General features: G+C 41.8%; 1 protein-coding gene across 1 annotated transcript; it reads right to left on the bottom strand.

The window, feature by feature from the left end:
• Nucleotides 1–19,248: 19,248 nt before the first annotated feature.
• LOC120524143 (olfactory receptor 2AT4-like) lies at nucleotides 19,249–20,205 on the bottom strand. The gene has a single exon (XM_039746020.1). It carries the CDS (start codon nucleotides 20,203–20,205, stop codon nucleotides 19,249–19,251), a length of 957 nt encoding a protein of 318 aa, XP_039601954.1.
• Nucleotides 20,206–20,797: the final 592 nt, after the last annotated feature.

Below are 20,797 nucleotides of genomic sequence, written 5' to 3'. Positions count from 1 at the left end.
ATGTACAGTACTGACCATGACTGAAGACTGGGAGAGAGTGGACAGTGGCCATTTGAGAAGCCTGGATTTTGTTCGTCAACCAAAATTTTTTCGTTAACCATGGCAATTTTGTAACGAAAGTTTTGGTCATGAACCGATTTGTTTGTGAAACGCAGGTATGACTGTATTAATAAAGGAGGCACTGAAAAGACTGCAAAAATGGAAAATCAACAAGAATAGATTAAATACCAGCAGAAGTGTGGAAGAGTTTAGCAGAAGAGGGAGTAGATGTACTATGGGGTTGAATGTTGAAGATTTTTGAACAGGAGAAAATACCTGAGGAGTGGAGGAACATTGAGATTGTACCCATTTATGAGGAGAGAAGGGTTGGGAGCAGGCACTGATTGTACAACAAACTACCAAACACATGATGAAGCCCCTGGATTGGGACCCAAGTGCAGAGCGTGACACCTCAGCTCCATACCAGATGTGAGATTAGCTGCGGATTAGGACTCGCCTCTGACTAATTAAATTGCCGTGAGCTTTGTGGAGCTGAGGAAGGTGGAATAAAGTTGTATACTCAGCCACAAGCCACAGGTTTAGTCAACTTAACATGAAAGTAAGTCTCGGCAGGCACTATACAGACCATTACGGAAGTGGAAACACAAAAGCAGAATTCATTGTGGTGATAACAATGTGCAGATCATCAAACGTTCACATCGCCTCTCATTATTCAGACCCAAATATAGTGCATTACGTGCATTAATCGTGTGAAAATAGAATACAATGCACTTAAAAAGTCAACAGTAATGAACTCTTTTAGGGCAGATGTTGACTTCTGTCAACAACAAGATTGAGGCCAAACGTTGACTAAAGTCGACATCTGTAGGTAGAGGGTGATAATGAGCTGTAAACATCACAAGACACATTGTTATTTTATAGGTGAATCTCCTGTACTAGGAGGAATATCAGACTCGTTGACTTGATGTCGAACCCCTGCATGTGCACGAGTACCATAGAGTAAACAACATCAACGGCATCAACATCGAGTGAGAAAGCAAAGCAAATGTGCAAAGCAAAACACTCAGTGGACAACTTTTCACGTATATTTTATTTAATATTTTCAATCAGAGTCTGACTTGTCAGACTTCGAATTTGGTGCAAGTGATCTGGAGATCCAGATCTCACAACGAAAGTGAGGTACCGGCATCGGCTGATCAGTCCCCAACTGACCCACTGCTGCCGCCTACACACACACACACAACTGCTAATCCTTCCACGGCAGCCAGAGATGGCTGACAAGCAGCGACATGACACTTCACACAGCAACAGACATTTTATGTTGGTTTATGTGAGAAACTATTGCTTTCTGTGATTTTCAGAAAATATTCAGTCCTGGGAGGACTGAAAAAAAATCAGCAGGTAATTGTACTTGTACCATTTGGGATTCCCTCCCTAATTTACCTTCATTTCACTCTTCAATCAATCAAGTTGGAGGCTCAGAAACACTTTAGATGAGTGACTGAGTTTAACACTAGAATTACCAGAGCCTACGAAAAAACTTGTAGATCCATCCCACCTTAAAACGCTTCGCACCTCTCCGTCAGCGTGTTTTGTCCTTTAAATGTGTTGATAAGCAGCAAACAGCAAGCAGCCTACTATCACATTCCCCACCCTGCACAGTTTTCTCAGCTCAAGTCTGTTTACCTGCGTGTCAGTTTTAAAACAGAAACGTTTTTCATGTTTTAGTAATAATTGACAAAATGTAGACATGAAGTGTATAATGTGTGAAGCCTGAATTCCAAATATCAAAGAAACACTTTCACAAAAGATACAAGTATAACAAAACAAACGCGCTTTTTTCCAAGACTATAACCGAAGAAAAAGAAATCAGGTTAGTGTTGCTTGTAGTCCTGACGTCTCGGGTAGTATACTGGTTAGAGCTGCTGACTCCAATTCAGAAAGTTCTGGGTTCAAGTCTTAATGTCTCCCAAAATAAACGTTTTCAGTGGTGAGCTGTTCTTATTGTTAATATTATACAATAAAAGCATACATTTGATTTGCGTCTGTAACAGCCGCTGTAAATGTATAGTACTTTTCAAAGTTAGCATCTTTTTTTTAGTTTTACTTGTTTTACTTTATTTACTTATCTTCCTACAGCATAAAGTCACAAGTATACTGCAGAGCTTCCTCTGTTTGATCGTCAAGGGCATGCTCACAAATTACACGTGTAATGCCATGAAAAATACCTGCTGACACTTTAGTATGTGAGCAGTGGTATGAGAATGCAGTTAGACTTTTTTTGGGCACATACACCACGCTGGTGTTTAGATCTGGACGGTGTAGCATTGGCGAGCTCTGTAAGCCGTGCTGTTTCTTTGAAGGACAGGTGATTGGCAGGATGACACCGGACTTTTGCCTTTACGCCTGATCCTGGTGCAGCTCTTGTTCTTATATGTGAGTAGACGTTTCATGCGGGGAGGGCTTCTGTTTTCTCCGATCTGAGTTCACCTCTGTTATAGCGCATCTTTATTTGAAAATGGCAAATAGCTTGAATGTGAATCAGACAATAAAACTAGGGGGCTGCACTGAATAAGCTCCAGCTTTATTCTCTCAATAACGATCACGATATCGATCACAATGATGATAGCAGACTGCTTGCTGTTTACTGCTTATCAACACATTTAAAGGACAAAAGACGCTGACGGAGAGGTGAGAAGAGTTTTAAGGTGGGACGGATCTATGAGTTTTTTCATAGGTTCTGGTTATTCTGGTGTTAATGGGAAGGGATTACAGTAAATGTACTACCGTTTAAAGCTTCAGGTTCTTCTTACACTTCACTTCTTAGCTGCTGGATCCTTTTAGCGTTGTGCCAGAGACTTCATATGCATCCAGTGAAGTTCAGAGTGCCACATCATCCATAGAGACACCACTCTCCACCAGCTCTGTAATCCAGATGCCTGAAGAAGAAGAAGAAAAAGAAGAATAGAAGTACATTTTGACTACATTCTACATGAAGCCATTGGCGTCATAGGCTGAACTCACTTTTCATGTCACTCAAAGACCCTTTGTTCATAAACAGACGCAAATACACCTCGATTGACAGTCATACAGTGTGCTGTGATATGTAACATTGTAATCAGGTGTCCGGGCAGCGGACCTGAAGTTTGGGTCCAACAACAGCAGACTGTGACAGAGGAGTGAGTCTGGGGACTTTAGTGGAGTGCTGCTGGTTGACCGAATGTGTCCTTTACACAAATACCTCCTGACACCTGTGATACAACAGTAGCCACCAAAAGACCCGCTGTCATATGGGAAGGACATTTAGGGGACCTAATAGTGTCACTTCTGCTCGCCTGTTGGTTTGATATCTTTATAGTTGTGTGTGCTGTGCTCCTCAAATGAACCAGAGCCATGATTGTCAATACCTTGAAGACCAAGTCACTTAGAGGATTTTAATACATTCTTTAATGGGATCTGTTGAAGATGACCAGCATGGGAACACCCAGAGCCCAATAGTCTTTATCAGTCACTTTAATGCCCGCCAAATAATATGATACATAGCTGGCATCCTCACCCCCAACCTAAACCCACCCTAACCCCAACCAGTTAAATGAAAAGTACAATCCTCCCTCTCTAAATTTTCAAAATGTCTTCCTAAATGCTTACGTGACCCTGCAGATCAGTACGATAATTAAACAAATTAGAATCCATATTATTTTTCAGGGTCCAACAATACGATTAAAATATAAGACTATACGAAGAAAATGCGAGTGCAGTCAAACGCTAGCTTTAGAGGATCGAGAGAATCTCATAACATGAAGAAAACAAAACAAGGCCAGCGTCACAAGGTGAAGTTCTGACAAGACGCATACAAGGGATTGCCCACACAAAATATATAGTCTTGTTTTTAATATTTGGTTAATTTAAGAATGCAATGGGACACATCTATAATAATGATTACGCATGATCACGCCTATATCATCATTGTGACAATGAAGGCAACCCAGATCCGCACCTCACAAAGCCAACTTGACAAATCGTTAGTACCATAGATACTCGCTCACATAAGTCAGAGCTTGATTTTACCGTATAATTTCAGGTATTTAATAATGTCGGTTATATAAGTTGAATGCGGAAAACTCAAACTATTGGTCCAAGAGATTATGATATGCTAACACTCACCTGAGAGAGTCACCACGGAGCACACAGCCCTTTTTTTTCTATGTATTGTGCCTACGTGACCACACGGTAACACCCAAACTATTCTGAAGTGATGTTTGCACTGTTCTGTGTTTTTTGTATCTCTCAACCTCTTACACCTTTAATCGTAAGAGCATCTCTTATCTATGATGGAGTGTTCGATTAGAAGAAAATATGAAGCTGGTTTTAAATTAAAAGTCGTTGAAGTGGCAAAAGAAATTGGTAACTGCGCTGTACCTTTAACATCTATCTATCTATCTATCTATCTATCTATCTATCTATCTATCTATCTATCTATTATATAGTGCCTTTCACATATCTATCTATCTATCTATCTATCTATCTATCTATCTATCTATCTATCTATCTATCTATAATGGGTGTAGAAAAGAATCCCCCCTATGAAATATTCCCATTTTTTTTGCTTTACAGCCTTAAATGAAAACACACTAATATTTTTTTCCAGCTTTACTTACTCAATACCATCTATATCAGCCAAGGAAAGATATCACAGCTACAGGTCAGAAGAATTTCAAAAAATAAAAAACAAAAAATCCTAAAACTAATATAGGACCCACTCCCCCAAACACAATTAAGTGCTCTGCCCACCATTCCCATTGCAGACCCTGGTTATTGTCTTCCTCCCACCGGTGGTCAGTTGTAATGAGTGTGATTAGTGAAGCTGTTCCTGCTCCATTCATTCCCTTTCTTGGTAGAGCAACTGACAGCAAACAACTGACTATGGGTGGCAGGCCATTTTCAAAAGATCTCAGGGACAGAGTTATGGACGGACATAAGGCAGGAGATGGAGACCAAAAAACATCTCAAAAGCTTTGTCATTCCAAGGAGCCCAGTAAAGTCCATCATAAAGAAGTGGCGAGTGTTTGGTACGACTAGGACCTCTCCCTGGCTCCTCCAAACTGGATGGAAGAGCAAGGAGGACACTGGTAAGAGAGGCTACCGATAGGTAAATGGCCACTTTGAAGGAGTTACAGGATTTGAAGGCAAAGAGTGGTCATTAATGGTGTGCAGGTGACAACAATTTGACAAGAGCTACACAATTGTGACTTGTTCAGGAAGGTCGCAAGGAAAAAGCCACTTCTCAGGAAAGGCCAAGTGGAAAAAGGTCTTATGGTCAGATGAGAGCAAAATCAAATGGTACACCTGGCGGAAATCCAAGGCAGCTCACCATCCACAACACACCATACCTACAGTAAAGCATGGAGGGGGCAGCATCCTGTTGTGGGGGACCTGAGGCTCTCGTTAGGGTTAAAGGAGACATGGATGGGGCAAAATACCATTAAATTCTTGAGGAAAACCTGCAACCCTCTGCCAGAAAGTTGAAGATGGGCAGAATGTTCACCTTACAATACGAAAATGACCTGAAGCACACAGCAAAATTGAGCACACAGTGACTGAAGAAGAAAAAAGTGAATGACCTGGTGTGGCCAGTCAGAGCCCGGACCTAAATCAGTACAGTAGGTCTCACATCTATTATGGAAGATTCTGTTTATCCTTTCTAAGCTAACAAGTTAATGGAATGTTCTTAATGGTCAGAGGGACCAGATTCACACACAATCCTTAGCGTTTTGTTATATGGCAGATACAGTATGTCATTGTTTTTGACCTTACTGTATCATTGTACTCATCTTTACCGACTTAAGAGTACGATACTATTGTAAATACCCCGGAGGAAGGACAGGCATCCTGGCTGGGTGGAAGTTAACTTCTTTCCCGTCCAGGAGGACATAAAGGATGGACCAAGCCAACAGGGGTGCTGGGAGCAGTTCGTTCCCCAATCACACAGCGGGTGGCAGTGTTCTTCTGGGCTGAACCCAGAAAGGACGCCCGTAAGGCATGCTGGGAATTGTAGTTCGTGAACGCAGAGTTTGGGTTGCCACCAGAGGGTGCTGTCAGGGGAGGACTGCTCTGGTTTCCCCACCATCTCGAAAGTGCACCGTTGAGCTCGTCTGTGATACTGGCAAACAGTTTGCGGGTCTAATTCAAAAGAAGACCACGGCCTTAGCCTGACAGACTCAGAGTCAGCAGAGACGGTGGGCGACACTCACTTGGAGAAAGGAAGGAGTGAAGAAATTGATTATTTGTTATATTTGAGATCAATCTTTGTCCTATTAGACATTGGAAACGAGTTGCTGTCAAATAAATACCTTTATTATACCTGCAGTCAGGTTGGGTGATACAGTGTCTGAGGTTTAGGGCTCAGTGGCTCCCCCTTGTGGTCACACTATGTATAAGGACTCTGTTAGTTATATATCTATCCATCCTTCCATCCATCCATTATCTAACCTGTTATATCCTAACTACAGGGTCACGGGGGTCTGCTGGAGCCAATCCCAGCCAACACAGGTGGCAAAGCAGGAAACAAACCCCGGGCAGGGCGCCAGCCCACCACAGCAGTTATATATATATATTGATTTATTTTTTTATTATTTATTCATTATTCTTCTTGCCTAATTTAATTTATTTCTCTGCTCTTGTAATTTCCCCGATACGAAAATGTGCTACAGAAATAAATGTTGTTGCTAATAGTTCTTTCACCTCCATCAAAAGACAAACTGGGATGCTAACCAAATTAAGAAAAAAATTACAGTGCACTATCCACTCAATAAAAGACAAGCGGCAAACAGCCATTGAGAGAAATCTTTTGATATTTGAGCACATCATCACATACCTGCCATCCAAGCTGGCTGCTCTTCTGGTAGAGGGGTGCGCAGAAACGCATGTTTTTATTGGGCGTCCCTTCACGATGTGGTCCACTGGGGGGCTCATTGTGCCTTTCTGTCACACTTTTTTTTAGAAAGAAGCCCCAGGGCCCGACAGACTCATCAGGCAGAGACAAACAGGTCTGTTGTTTTGGATTCTGTGCCCACCTGGAATTAAAATGAAATTTGAGAGTAAAGCACGAGGTGCCCTGTCTAATTTAAACCTCTCCGTGGACACAGCATCTTAATTAGCTCCATAACATGAATGCCATTGATGAACTATTTTTTTTCTATTTTATTTTCATTATTATTATTATTTTTACAAATGCACTTATTCTTGGGTTCATTTAACTCCATGCAGTCACAATCAGCACAACATCTTCTTATAAAATATAAGGCTGTTATACAATGGCTGACAACTCAGTTTAAAGGGTCCTTTTAAAATTTTAGGGACCCTCATTGTTAATCACCCGAGTGTATCCAGCAGGGGGCCCACTTATTGGAATGAGTTTTTTTTAATTCTGGCATGTTACATAACCTGAAACTCTATAGATATATGTGTATAAAAAGGCGATACCCCTCCCTTAGTGATACAGCAGTAAGAAATCACATAGCAGAAATAACAGCTTTCTTTAATGATGGCTTACGCTTCATAACAGGCGAAGGAAACCATGACAAGAACCCAGTTCAGGAGCGGGTCCCCGATGTGTAGAGTCTGCCATTTTTGTCGGCTTCAAAGGTGTGCTAGGCAAAGTTTCAAGGCTTTATACTCTTTCTTCATGTGCAGGCCCCCACTTAGGTGTTTCATGCCATTCCAAATAAGGCTTGCATGGTGAGTTTGACACAAAAAAATAGTATCCAATGGTCACCATTTTGACTGCCCATTTCGCAGTTGTCCCTAACTTGTCTTGTCTTAAAAGGCTTGCCTAGCAGTTCTTATATGGTGAACCCCTGTGTTAAATCAGACTCTGTGTCAACTGTGCATGTGAGTAGAAAAAGGCAGATTTATAAAATATTTCTACGCAGAGCACAGTTGACATATTAAACTTATACACTTACTAGATTAGATAGATAGATAGATACTTTATTAATCCCAAGGGGAAATTCACAAATAAATATAAAATAAAACAGGGGTTTGCTTAGTGCCCGTCGCTCTGCCACAGATGTTAAACTGTCCAACTTTACTCCTACAATAGAGCCTGCCTTCTTAACAAGTTTGTCCAGGCGTGAGGCGTCTTTCATCTTTATGCTGCCACCCCAGCACACCACCGCGTAGAAGAGGGCACTCGCTCTAGACTAGTCTAATACTAGACATTAAGCCCGTTACAATAATGGGTGCTAGAATAGTAGTGCATAAACATTACTAGGAACAGTCTATATTAAATGGCAAGGGACCTTGTATGTGGCTGTAATATGCGTCACTGTATTGTGTGCCTTTGGTTTTCACTCTCAGTAATACTGGTTTGTATTTCTGTAAAATGCCTGTAATTTTGTCTGACAGTAATACAGTGGAACCTTCGTGAACCAAAGTAATTTCCCCATAGGATTGTATGTGGGCTGCATTAGGAGTGGGCAGGAGGAGGAGTACAGGAAGCTAATCAAAGACTTTGTTAAACGGTGTGACTCAAACCACTTACATCTTAACACCAGCAAGACCAAGAAGCTGGTGGTGGATTTTAGGAGGCCCAGGCCCCTCATGGACCCCGTGATCATCAGAGGTGACTGTGCAGAGGGTGCAGACGTATAAATACCAGGGAGTGCAGCTGGATGACAAATTGGACTGGACTGCCAATACTGATGCTCTATGTAAGAAAGGTCAGAGCAGACTATACTTTCTTAAAAAGTTGGCTTCCTTCAACATCTGCAATAAGATGCTGCAGATGTTCTACAGGAGTAGCTTCAGTGACAGACTGAGGAGACCCCACACTATGCGACTCTTCAATTCCACTTGGGGGAGTAAATGCTAACATTACTCAAAGTTATTGCATGCATTTTTATTACTATTTAATTATTTTTTTATTTTTTTGTATCAGTATACTGCTGCTGGATTATGTGAATTTCCCCTTGGGATTAATAAAGTATCTATCTATCTATCTATCTATCTATCTATCTATCTATCTATCTATCTATCTATCTATCTATTATATAGTGCCTTTCATATCTATCTATCTATCTATCTATTATATAGTGCCTTTCATATCTATCTATCTATCATCTGTCTATCTAAATACAATTAATCTGTTCCAGACCATACGAACTGTATGTAAATATAGATTTTTTTAGTTTTTAAGCACACATATAGTTAATTAAACCATAGAACACACAGTGTGATAGTAAACTAAATGTAAAAACATTGAATAACACTGAGAAAACCTTGAACAATAGAGAAAACTAACACTGCAAGAGTTCACACTATAGCACTAAGAACCGCTAAAACACTTTTTTTAATGAGTTTTAAGCACAGGGAAAAAAATTAACATTTGAAAAATCCATAATTTAATAATAACCAAGAAAAGTAACATTGCAACAATGCACGCGCACGCCTGTGTGTGTGTGTGTGTCTCCCACATGCCTGTGTGTGCGTCTCTCTCGTGTGCCTGTGTGTGTATGTGTCTCTCTCTCTCTCGTGCGCCTGTGTGTGTGTGTGTCTCTCGCGGCGCGCGTGTGTGTGTCTCTCTCTCTTTGTGTGTGTGTGTGTATGTGTGTGTCTCACGTATTTGTGTGTGTATGTGTGTTTGTCTCTCTCTCGCGTACCTGTGTGTGTCTCCCACATGCCTGTGTGTGCGTCTCTCTCGTGTGCCTGTGTGTGTGTGTGTCTCTCTCTCTCTCATGCGCCTGTGTGTGTGTGTGTGTGTGTCTCTCTCTCGCTGCGTGCGTGTGTGTGTCTCTCTCTCTCATGCGCGCATGTGTGTATGTGTGTGTCTCGCATACCTGTGTGTGTGTGTGTCTCTCTTGCGCGCGCCTGTGTGTGTGTGTGTGTGCCCACCTGTGTGTGTGTGTGTCTCTCTCTCTCTCGCATGCCTGTGTGTGTCTCTCTGTCTCTCCCTCTCTCTCTGCACAGGGAATGCACAGGAAGAGACTGAACACATGCGGCCCCACGCATGCGCACTTCACCAGAAGACACACACACACAGACACCTGGACGCACACAGGGGTTTTATTAAAGAGGATGATTACACTGAGTAGCTGGACCAGGTCAAGGGGATGTCCATGTAACACTTGGTTGCGGCAGATAGAGTGTCATTTCCAGAGGGTGGGACTGTCAGTGGGGTTGCCAACCAGGATCCCAAGCTGTTTTGTCGTGTGGTGGGTGAGGCAACATGCTGTACCACTGCAGGCTCCCCAACCTGACCTAACCGTAGGAATTCCCCCAGCCTTGGCCCGACTCGCATTCACTCACTCACAGAGACACAGCTGAACAGCAGATTACATCAATATTAATGGGGTACATCAAATGAAATAGAAATATAAACAACAAACAAACAGTTAACTCTCCCTGCTCCTCTATAGCAATGATAAATAATAATAGAACAATAAACACCTAACAAGAAACACTCACGACAATATCCAAAAACACAATTCAATGTATCAGAGGCAGGTGAAGATGGATGGAAAGTGGAAAACTACAGTGAACGGTTCACTGAAGGGAATGTAAAGTTTGTCCTACCAGCTTCCTGATGTGATGTAGGATCGGGTGATTGGGTGCACTACCTCAGACAAAGATTTTAGCAATCCATACAACTCACATGAACAGGAGGTCATAAAACAGACCACCACAAATCCAGACAGGAATAGTAATGCAAAATGAAATGTGGGCAATTCAAACAGGTGAGAACAGCAACAGAATAGACAGATAGACAATAGCGATCCTCACGTCTTGCCGGTTCCTCCTTTTTAAAGTCTTCTTCCCGGCTGCCCCCTGGCCTACACCACTATCCAATAGCGTAATACCATCTGGGCTGCTGGGATATGTAGTCAAATCTAACTATCTAAGTAGTGCTACTACAGTCCCCATTGCCAGGCCATTGTGTAGGCGAAACTAAGGCTTCAGGTTGTTTACAGCGTCCACTTTCCAGGTCCCTGGCAATTAGCGAACCACTTAGGAGGCAGATTAGCAGGAGTTTTATTTGAAGAGGGGATGAGTCCTGATCCTGACTTTCCCACCAACTGAGAACTGAGCAGGCATATGTCTCGGGTTGTACGACCAAGATCTAGACTGGGCTGCCATCATCCTCTCCTACCCCTGTTGTGAAATGTGGTAGATGGTCTGAAGTTGATCATGAAAAGATTGTCACCAAATAGCCTTTCTATGGGATCAGTAAGCTGTCTGCCTAAAGCTAACAATGCAGGGGTCTCACCTGTAACCTCATACACCACCGTGTTTAATGTGAACCGAGACAGTAAACTACAGACCCCTGTCTGTTATGATGTTCTTAGGCACCATAATCAGGTGAATATCTTGTTCTTCAGGGTGGAGCAGATTAGCTGGTGGGAACAGCTCCACCCACTGGGAGAAATAGTCCACAACCACCATCAGGTAGGTGCTTCAGTCTTTAGTGGTGCAGAATGGTCCCATTAGGCCTTGACAATCCCCCAGTGCGGTGGTGGTCACTGGTTAAAGCTATCCAGAGGGGAGACCAGGTGGACTTTTGTATTGCTGACAGGAAGTACACATCTGGATGTGGGACCAGATGTCTGGAGATGTAAAATAAGATACCTTCACTGTCACTGTAGAATATAATAAAATGTCATTTGGAGTAAGCCTAGTGATGCCTTAGGTAAAGATATATAAGAGTAGACAATAAACTACAAGAAGTACAAATTTAAAAAGAAACATTAAACGATGAGAAGCACAGCAACTATTAACAGTTCCAAATATACAGAGTAAAAGTAAAGGAAATAATAAATGACGTCACAGTGAAGATTACAGTCAATGCACTGTAGCTCAGTCTCCTGAAGTCCAGAATCAGTTCCTTTGTTTTCTTGAAATCGTGTGCAAAGTTGATATTGTGGGACCAACCTCTTCTCTATAGGCTGTTTGGTCAGTACTGGAGATCAGGCTTATCAGGGTGGTGTAGTCTGCAAACTTTATTATGATATTAGTATCATGGGTAGGTTTGCAGGCGTTTGTGAAGAGGGAGTAAAGGAGAGGGCTCAGCATACAGCCCTGTGGTACCTCAGTAATCAACACTATGGATGAAGAGAACTGCTTACAGTGCACGCAGTTTGTGGTCTGTTAGTGAGAAAATCTAAAATCCAGTTGCACAGGTGTGAGTTGAGACCCAAGTTGTTTAGATTGATAGCCAGCTTTTTGGGGGAGATGGTGTTAAAGGCAGAGATTTAGTCGATCAACAGCTGCATCCGCAGTTGATCTGTTTTCCCTGTGAGCAAACTGGTAATTGGTCCAGGGAGGTGGGGATGTTGCTCTTAAAGTGTCAGAGTTCAATACGCTCAAAGCACTTCATAACAATTGTGCTGACAGCCACCATAACTCAGAGTCTTCACCAATCCCAGTTTTGGAATAGGGATGATTGTAGCGGACTTGAGGCAAGTGGGGAACAGCAGCCTGTTCTACAGAGATGTTAAACAGGCTGGTGAGCACAGCTATCAGCTGTTTCTCATAATCCTTCAGGACCCTTCCAGGAACCCCATCAGGACCAGTTCCCTTATTAGGGTTAATGTGACTTAGAGCACCTCTCACCTCATGTGTGGGGTAGGCATCATGAAGGGTCTTCTTGTTCAACTCCCTAAATTCAACACAAAATTGTTAGGTTCCATTGGGCTTTGCAACAAGTACCATGGGACTAGCCCACGCCAAGGTGGAAGGCCCAGTCACCCCCTTCCACCAACAACTGGTCATCCCACTCCTTGACCATTCCTCTTGTCAAAGGTGACAACTTATAAGCCCTGTGCCATACAGGGACTTGGTCGACTGCCTGGATGTGATGACACACCATTTCATTCTGACCCAGTTTGTCCGACTACACCGAGTGACACCTCCAAAGCATTAGCTGAATGAGCTCTGGCTGTTCAAGAATTACATTTTCTACTGGGCTGGACTCATCAGCCACTTGTACAAAGGAATAATGCAAGTTTGGCCAAACCACAGTGCTCTGAGCCTTCATCTTGAACTGATGGACATCGACGCATCCATCATGTTGTTCAGCCTTGTTTTTTTTTGTTTTATAAGCTCACCAGACAAAAACTGGTAAGTCACCCCTGGCCAAATCTTATGTAATAGCATATACAGTGCCCTCCATAACGTTTGGGACAAAGACATGTTTTCTTCCCTGATTTCCTCATCTGCGCCGCAGTTTAAAATTTTAAATCAAACAAGTCAGACATTATGATTAAAGTACACATTTCAGATTTTCATTTAAGAGGATTAGTATGCATTTCGGCCTTCACCTTCCCCCATTATACAGTGCTGTATAAAGGTACTTGTACATTGTGGGTCATAGAGATCTCCCACATCTTGAAGGGTGTCACACACGTTCGATTAGGTGGCAGTCAATGAGCCCGGAGGTAAGTGAAACATCGCGAGACGAAGGGTTAATCTGTGGTACTAACACCTCTCTCTCTTTTTCTTCAGACAAAAAGAAGAGAATTGACGCACTTACCTTACTTCTGGGTTCCAAGATGCCTGTCCGAACATCACCTCTGGCATTCTCTGATGATGTTGCTTCCGGTTCTGACCAATAACAACACTTCCAGTTGCACAAAGTTGACGTCGCATCCACCACTACATCACTTCTGGTCCCTTTTGATGGCATTGCTTCCATCTGCCCGTTTCGACGTCATTTCCTGCCAACACATTGTTGTCATGAACTGAACAGGTATTTTGATCCAATATTTTGAAAATTCGTTTTCATTGTCCGCTGGACATTATAAGGGGATGGTCCCCAACTCTTTTCCATTGTGGAACTCTTCTTTTGTTTATTACAAGGGGTATAAAAAATGAACGAAGCTATCTAAAAAAATTGTACATATTTACGAAAAGTACATAGAAAACAGTTTTGTTTTAATGGGTTTTAAAAATCATATCAGACAAATGGCAGCTGTCATTGGCAATACACTGCTTAAGAAGTTCTTGAAAGTTCTCCATCACAGCCTCTGGGTCATCTCAGTTGGAATGGCGGCGGTTTCCTGTCTGATCTTTTCCTTTAACTCCTCAAGAGATCGAGGACGATGTTTGAAAACCTTTTCCTTTAGGTATACCTCAAAGGAAAAAGTCACATGGGCTTAAATCTGGTGACCATGTCAGGCCAACCCCACATCTCCCCTTAAAGAGATCAGATGCCCAGGGAACATTTCCCTCAACACTCCGAGTGAACGTCGTCCTGTTGAAACCACACATGTTCTGTCCCAGGTCTGTCAGGTGATTTTCTTTCCTTTGTGAACCCAGTTGTCTGAAGGTTAGAAATCCATAGCAAAATCGTTTTCCAATCTTGTACAGAAGCATTTCGACCGAACGTGAAGCGTGTACGGAACGCTCTCTGCATCACTATCACAGAACGGTTGTTCTCATAATACACTTAAACAACAAGTCCCCCTGTTCACCGGTCCAACTCATGATGGGTACTGAAAATGGTAGAGGCTAACCTACTGAATGAGACCACCTACCCCACCTCTGTACCCCCACTACAGCCCACACAGTTCTCCTTCGAAATGTGGGAGATCTTTACGGCCCACCTTGTATGAAACATAAATCATTATATTGGAACTTGTGACTGTGTTCGTGTCTGTTGTGTCCAGGATTTGGGGTTCAGTGACGCCCTCTATTGTTCATATCAGGATTGTATTTTTGGATTAAAGAAATTTTAGAAAACTTCACGAAGTGTTCAACAGGAAAATATCAAATCAATCGAGTTTATATTTTGCTTTCCACATACTCTTCTGGTTTTTAGCTTTGACTCATGGTTTGGATGATCATTACTGCTCATCCAAGTTCTGACCCTAGAATGCTTTTTGACCTTGCTCCTGCTATATACCATTTGCACGAAAAACTTTCATTTTCTGGTCAACTTTTTTCTCAGACGTGACGTACACATTGCTCCACATCTGAAGCATGTGAGTAGCATTAACAAACTGAGGAGCTCACTTCATGGCTGGAGTAGCCACCTTCAGGTGAAAAATAAAAGAGGGAAAACATGAAGGAGAAGAAGTCAGGTCACTTCTTAATTTCTATGTACTTAAACTGAAACGAGTCAGCTCCATTATTCATTCGTCTTCATTTAACCCTTTCATCCCCGACATCCTATTACTAGTTCATAAGTAGGCAGCTGTTTTTATAAAGCACAAGCACCTTTGCAGTCGTTGGAACTGGGTGTGCTACAATTAGCGCAGATTGGAGAGACTGGCATATAATCCATGAAACACAGAAGTGAAACAAGTAGAATTGAAGCATTGGGCGGCTATTGTATAATAATAGTGATAATTTTTTTGACAAAAGGTAGAATATCTCACAAAATAATTTTCCCCATAAAACCAGAAAATCCAGGGTCGAAAGGGTTAAACCCCTACTACCCTCCTCTGGACCTTCTCCAGTGCTACTTTGTCTTTTTTTTTTGTAATAAGGAGACCAAACCAGCACACAGTACTCCAAAATAGAGGTGTTACCAGTGTATTCTATAACCTCCTTGGATTTGTACTCCACACATCAGGGCGCTCTATAATCTGACATCCTATTAGTCTACTTGATTGATTGCTTCTGTCCGCTGTCAGTGTAAATGCTGACCAGTCCATTACGGCTCTCAAGTCTTTTTCATAGGTTGTACCTTCAAGTTTCAAAACCTCCCATTGTGTTTTCAAATCTAATTCTTTTACTTCTTACCTTACATTTACCTCTTAGTACTTATTACTTGACTGACACCTTTATCCATTTGGTTCTATTTGTCTTGTTTTCACCTCTTGGTGAGGTGACTTGCTCAGGGTCACATGGTGGCAGCAGTGGGATTTGAGGCAACAACCTCTTGAAGTTTGAAGTCCAAAGCTATATGTACTATATCACTCTGCCTGCTATGTTAAACTGGCTTCCATTAGTGAATGTAGGGAGGACGATGGGTTATTGTTGGACTATAACAACAACACAAACAATGTCTTTCTTGTATAGCCTACAATCACACAAGGAGTGCCACAGTGGGCTTTATCAGGGCCTGTTCTATGGCAATCTGCATGTAAGTACATAATGGTGTGGTGTTCAATATTAGAAGTATCTGCTGTCCTGATAGACATGCTGGGAAAGTTAAAACTCTAATGCAAGTGTTTTTTTTGTGATGGGTGCAATGGCGTCATATCCTTGCCTTCAAATGTTCTATGTGGACTGAGCATCGGCAGAACTTTGATTTCTGCCCCATTAAGTTACCTTAAACAGGGAAACCAGAGTGAAGAGTTAGCAGGAGGATTCAACCAGCTCAGGGAAACACCAAATGATATCATTTTTAGGCTAGGAAACCTTTCATGAGTCAGCTATGAATGCATAATGGCAGGTCTCTTAAAACTCTTTGGATGGGATTAGCGTCATACCCAGAGGTGGGATGAAATAATTCTCACTGGAAGACCATTGTAATTTTTATGTCCTATTTGGACGAGGTTAACTTTACACTAGGATGTGGGGTAAAATAATTCTTCCCAGAAGACATCTGTAAATTTAAAGACATAATAAGATACAATTCACTTTACACTGGGCAGTAAAATTAGTGTCTGAAGTGGGCTGCCATAAACCAGTCCTCTGTCTCAGCATTTCCCCACTCATTCCTTAGTTAATTTATGTGTACCGTCAGTTTGGACCACGTTAGCAACTCTTATTTATAACAAAAATAGGTTTGTTTGCACCTCCAAGAGGGACACCCCCTTATGCACCTCAGCTTTTCAATATGAGCTGTCGTTAAACATGTATGTTCTATAGCAGTTCTACGCCAGACCAGGAGATGACGATATGCACTTACTCTCTCTCTCAATCCTCTGCAGACTATACACGGGAAATCCCGCACAGTTCTGTTGCCAACGATGACGCCACTTTCAGTTCCGGTGCCAATTATGACATCACTTCTGGTCCCGATGATGTCACTTCCAGTTCCGGCACACATGATGAAGTAAATTCCGGTTCAGAAGACATCACTTCTGGTTCCGGTCCCTGATTATGTCACTTCCTGTCTCTGCCTTTAAAACTGCCATCTTTAATAGCTTTAGATCGGTTCTGTTTTAGACTCTGACCTGTGAACAACTCACAAAAAATTACCCATTTGTAGCCAGGGCTTAATATACGGGTGGCTGCCCCAAACCTTACTGACGTCTGTGGTTCTTTTCTATGACACTGTGTATAGCAAACACACCTTCGGATCTCTGACAGGGATAACCTCCACTTCTCCATTATTCAGCACACAACATGGAGTACCGTCATATTTTTTATTCCATTTCAATAATTCTTACTAGAGGGCCGCTGTAGTTTGAGTTCAGACTGAATCACTCGTGGACTGAATTTTACTGACTGTTGATTTGCACAGGACTAGTTTACCTTGGAGTTATTTTTTATGGCATTTTTCTTTGAAGGTAAAAGGCTCAGTGATTTTTACTAAAATGTGAACGCACAGTCTGTCAAATGCAACTGACATGAGCAATTCAGACTGATGCCGTCTGGCCACAATGACTTCCCACCTTCTGGTTTAAAAAGGCTCATGTTTAAATAGGACGTTACTATCCCAAAGAAAGGCAAGATGAACAGGTCTAATTTCAGATCGATATTTGATAGGAAAAAGAGGAAAAAAGGCACGATTGCAAGTGCATGATTGGTATAGGTTTTTAAGATGAAATGCAGTAAAGCATGTTTATTACATTATACAAATAAGTTTTAAACTTCATTTAAATAATGTATATTGTGAGGACACAGTGTCGCAGCGGTAGAGACGAGCTGGCGCCCCGTTCAGGGATTGTTCCTGCATCGCCCTGTATTCCTGCTGGGGCTGGCGTGACACTGGAAGGATAGATGGATAGAATAATTAAACATGTATAACAAAGATATTTCAATGTTCCTTAAAAGTTTTAAAGAATCAGCATTCTAAGCTTACAGATGGCTTGGCATCTATTTCAGAGCTCATTGTGTGGTGATTGGTTACTTGGAGAAAGAAAAGGAAGGACAGGAATTGGTGGTTAGTATGTTTGAGAGAGACAGCACTGCTGCAGTAAATTATTTCATCAAAGGTCGTGCACGGCAAAGCAAGCATCTTGTGGGAGGCAGGAACCATCAATGGACGAGGCACCAATTCATCACTATCACTGCGCCACCGTGTTCCCATGTTTAATAACATACTTGATTCCTATCATCATGAAAATGATATCAAGTATACATCTTAATATTTAAATGATTCAGAGAGCTGTCATATCACAAATGTAATGGATTCTGTGTCCTGTTGGAGGAAGAGAAAGCCCATTTAAAAAGTATGTAGTGATTCACACACATAGAACACATAGAAGAACACATACAAAGAAGCATTTAATTTGCTACTTTAGTTATGATGGGATTTAAGAAAATAGTAAATTAAACGATTTTAAGATGAAGTTTATGACATTCTACTTTGATGACAAAACAAAGTATATGATTAAAGTGGAAATTTCAAGATTAAAGTGGACATTTTGAGCTTTTTTCCCACTGAGTCCCTATTTTTTTTTTCTCTGTACCCTAATAAGCTTTCATATGACACTCAGACGGTGGGCTATTACTTTCCTTATCACGGCGACTTTGATATCTGACCACTTCTTATTTATTTCGGACACTTTGCGACTTTGTGAAGTTAAAATTTCGAGTTTCTCCACTACTTTGTCACTCAATCAACTTCCTTTTGTTGCTTATACCACTGTTTAAACCAACAAATAGTATGTTTTTCCTTTCCTTGACTTGGTATTCTCTGAAATTCTTCTATTTTTTCCCCTGTGCTTTTGCCATTGGCTTTTCACAGAATGCTGAGCTTAAGGGCTATTTATATTGATTTGCATATTCAAAGAGGCATAATTCTGGGACGAGTTTGGGAGTGGCGACAGGCGAGTGTACGTGCGTTACTTTTCACACTGACCGGGATTTATGGAGTGGAAGAACAAGGAAGTTGGCGTTTGCACAGATCTATGCATCTGGATTTTTTTGTGTGTACGTGCATTTCTGCTTTTGTCCGTATGCCGTGCTTTAGTGTGAATTCTACACACGGCGTTATGCATGAGGTCCCATGTGTTTTGATGACAACACAGAAAATAAACAGAAAAAAACAATAAACAAAACACACATGCAGAACCCACCGATGAACCATAAAAAAACATATCAGCAAACATCCTCATTGACTTACAGTATCAGTAATTAATGGAAAAATGTGATTGGCCTCAAAGGGAGGTCGAGATATTTCTCAGCTGCCTGCTTTATCTGCTTATTCCTCAGGCTGTAAATGATGGGGTTCAGCAGCGGCGTCAGCAGGTAAATAAAAACTCCAATGATGACGCGGGCATCGGCAGAAATGTTGCCAATCACGACGGTTATATAAAGCAAGTCAAGGGAAAAATAGTAAGTCAGTACAACAATCAAGTGAGAAGAGCACGTTGAAAAAGCTTTCTTGCTATCCTCCGTATTCGTAAAATAAATATTGAGAATTATTCTGAAGTAGGAGAAAAGTATAAGCAGCAGTGGAATGTTCACAATGCACATGGCATTAATGAAAGCCATGCTTATAATGTCGGAAACATCTGCACATGCCAGGGACACCACAGCTGGGTAATCGCAATAACAATATGCAACGATATTTGGGCCACAATAGGTCAATGAAAGGGCATTGATTAGTGGGACAAATGGGGCCAAGTAGCCCAGCACCCAGGCCCCGACTGCCAGCAACACACAGAGTTTACCATTGATGATGAGGTGGTAGTGAAGCGGCTTCATGATTGCAATATAGCGGTCATAAGCCATGACTATAAGAATTACATTTTCTGTGCAACCAATTGCAAGAACCAAATACATCTGCACGAAACACCAAGAAAAGGAAATGATTCTGTCTTCGAGGAGAATGACAGCAAACATTTTCGGTAGGATTGTGGTGGTGATGAGGATATCTAAAACAGACAGATGGCAAAGAAAGAAGTACATTGGAGTGTGCAGCCTTTGGTCCAAGATCACCAAATACAGGATCAGGAGGTTGCCAGCCATCACAGCCAAATAAACCAACAGGAGAGCGATGAAGAGCAGATTCTGGTGAGTCTGCAGGCCCGGGATGCCCGCCAGAAGGAATTCCTTGACGTTATGTTGTGTCTCATTTGTGGCTGTCATTTTCAGGACAAGATGGGCGAACCTCAAAATATAAAAACAAAAAGAAAAACATCAGATACCATTGCATTGTTTTTCATAAGCCCAAGAGGCTGTTGTTTTCCTGGAGTATGCAACATCTCAAATTCTCAACTACCAGAACAAAGGGATTATCTGCCATTACCTCCCTTGGTATAATCCGTCTATTTAATGCTTCAAAGAAATTTCATTGATTGCATTGCGTTGACCATCCTTCCATAGCCCAAAGAGTGTCCAATGGTTTCAAAGACCATAAAGGAAGTTTGAATTCTCCAAAATGGTATAAGTGGCTGACTCTCTTTGGTGGACCCTTGCACTTCTTCAGAGTCAGGGATTCAAATGGGCATCTATAGCAAAAATGCTAGTTAGGTTTACAGCGGTGCTTTAATGTTACAAACCCGCCCCTCATGGTTTCATGTGTGAAATCAGACTTTAATGGTAATCCATTGTGTCCAAACTCCTGTAAAACGCCCTTTGTTGTCTTACATGGCAGGTGAAAGTTTGTTACTGCTTAGCAGGTGTGGAAATCCAGAATTTTTAAAAATTGACTGGACTGATGTTACGTGGAGCGTATCTA

Source organism: Polypterus senegalus, chromosome 2 (genome assembly GCF_016835505.1).
Source record: "Polypterus senegalus isolate Bchr_013 chromosome 2, ASM1683550v1, whole genome shotgun sequence".
Lineage (NCBI taxonomy): Eukaryota > Metazoa > Chordata > Cladistia > Polypteriformes > Polypteridae > Polypterus > Polypterus senegalus.
This window is presented reverse-complemented; position numbering and strand designations above follow the sequence as displayed.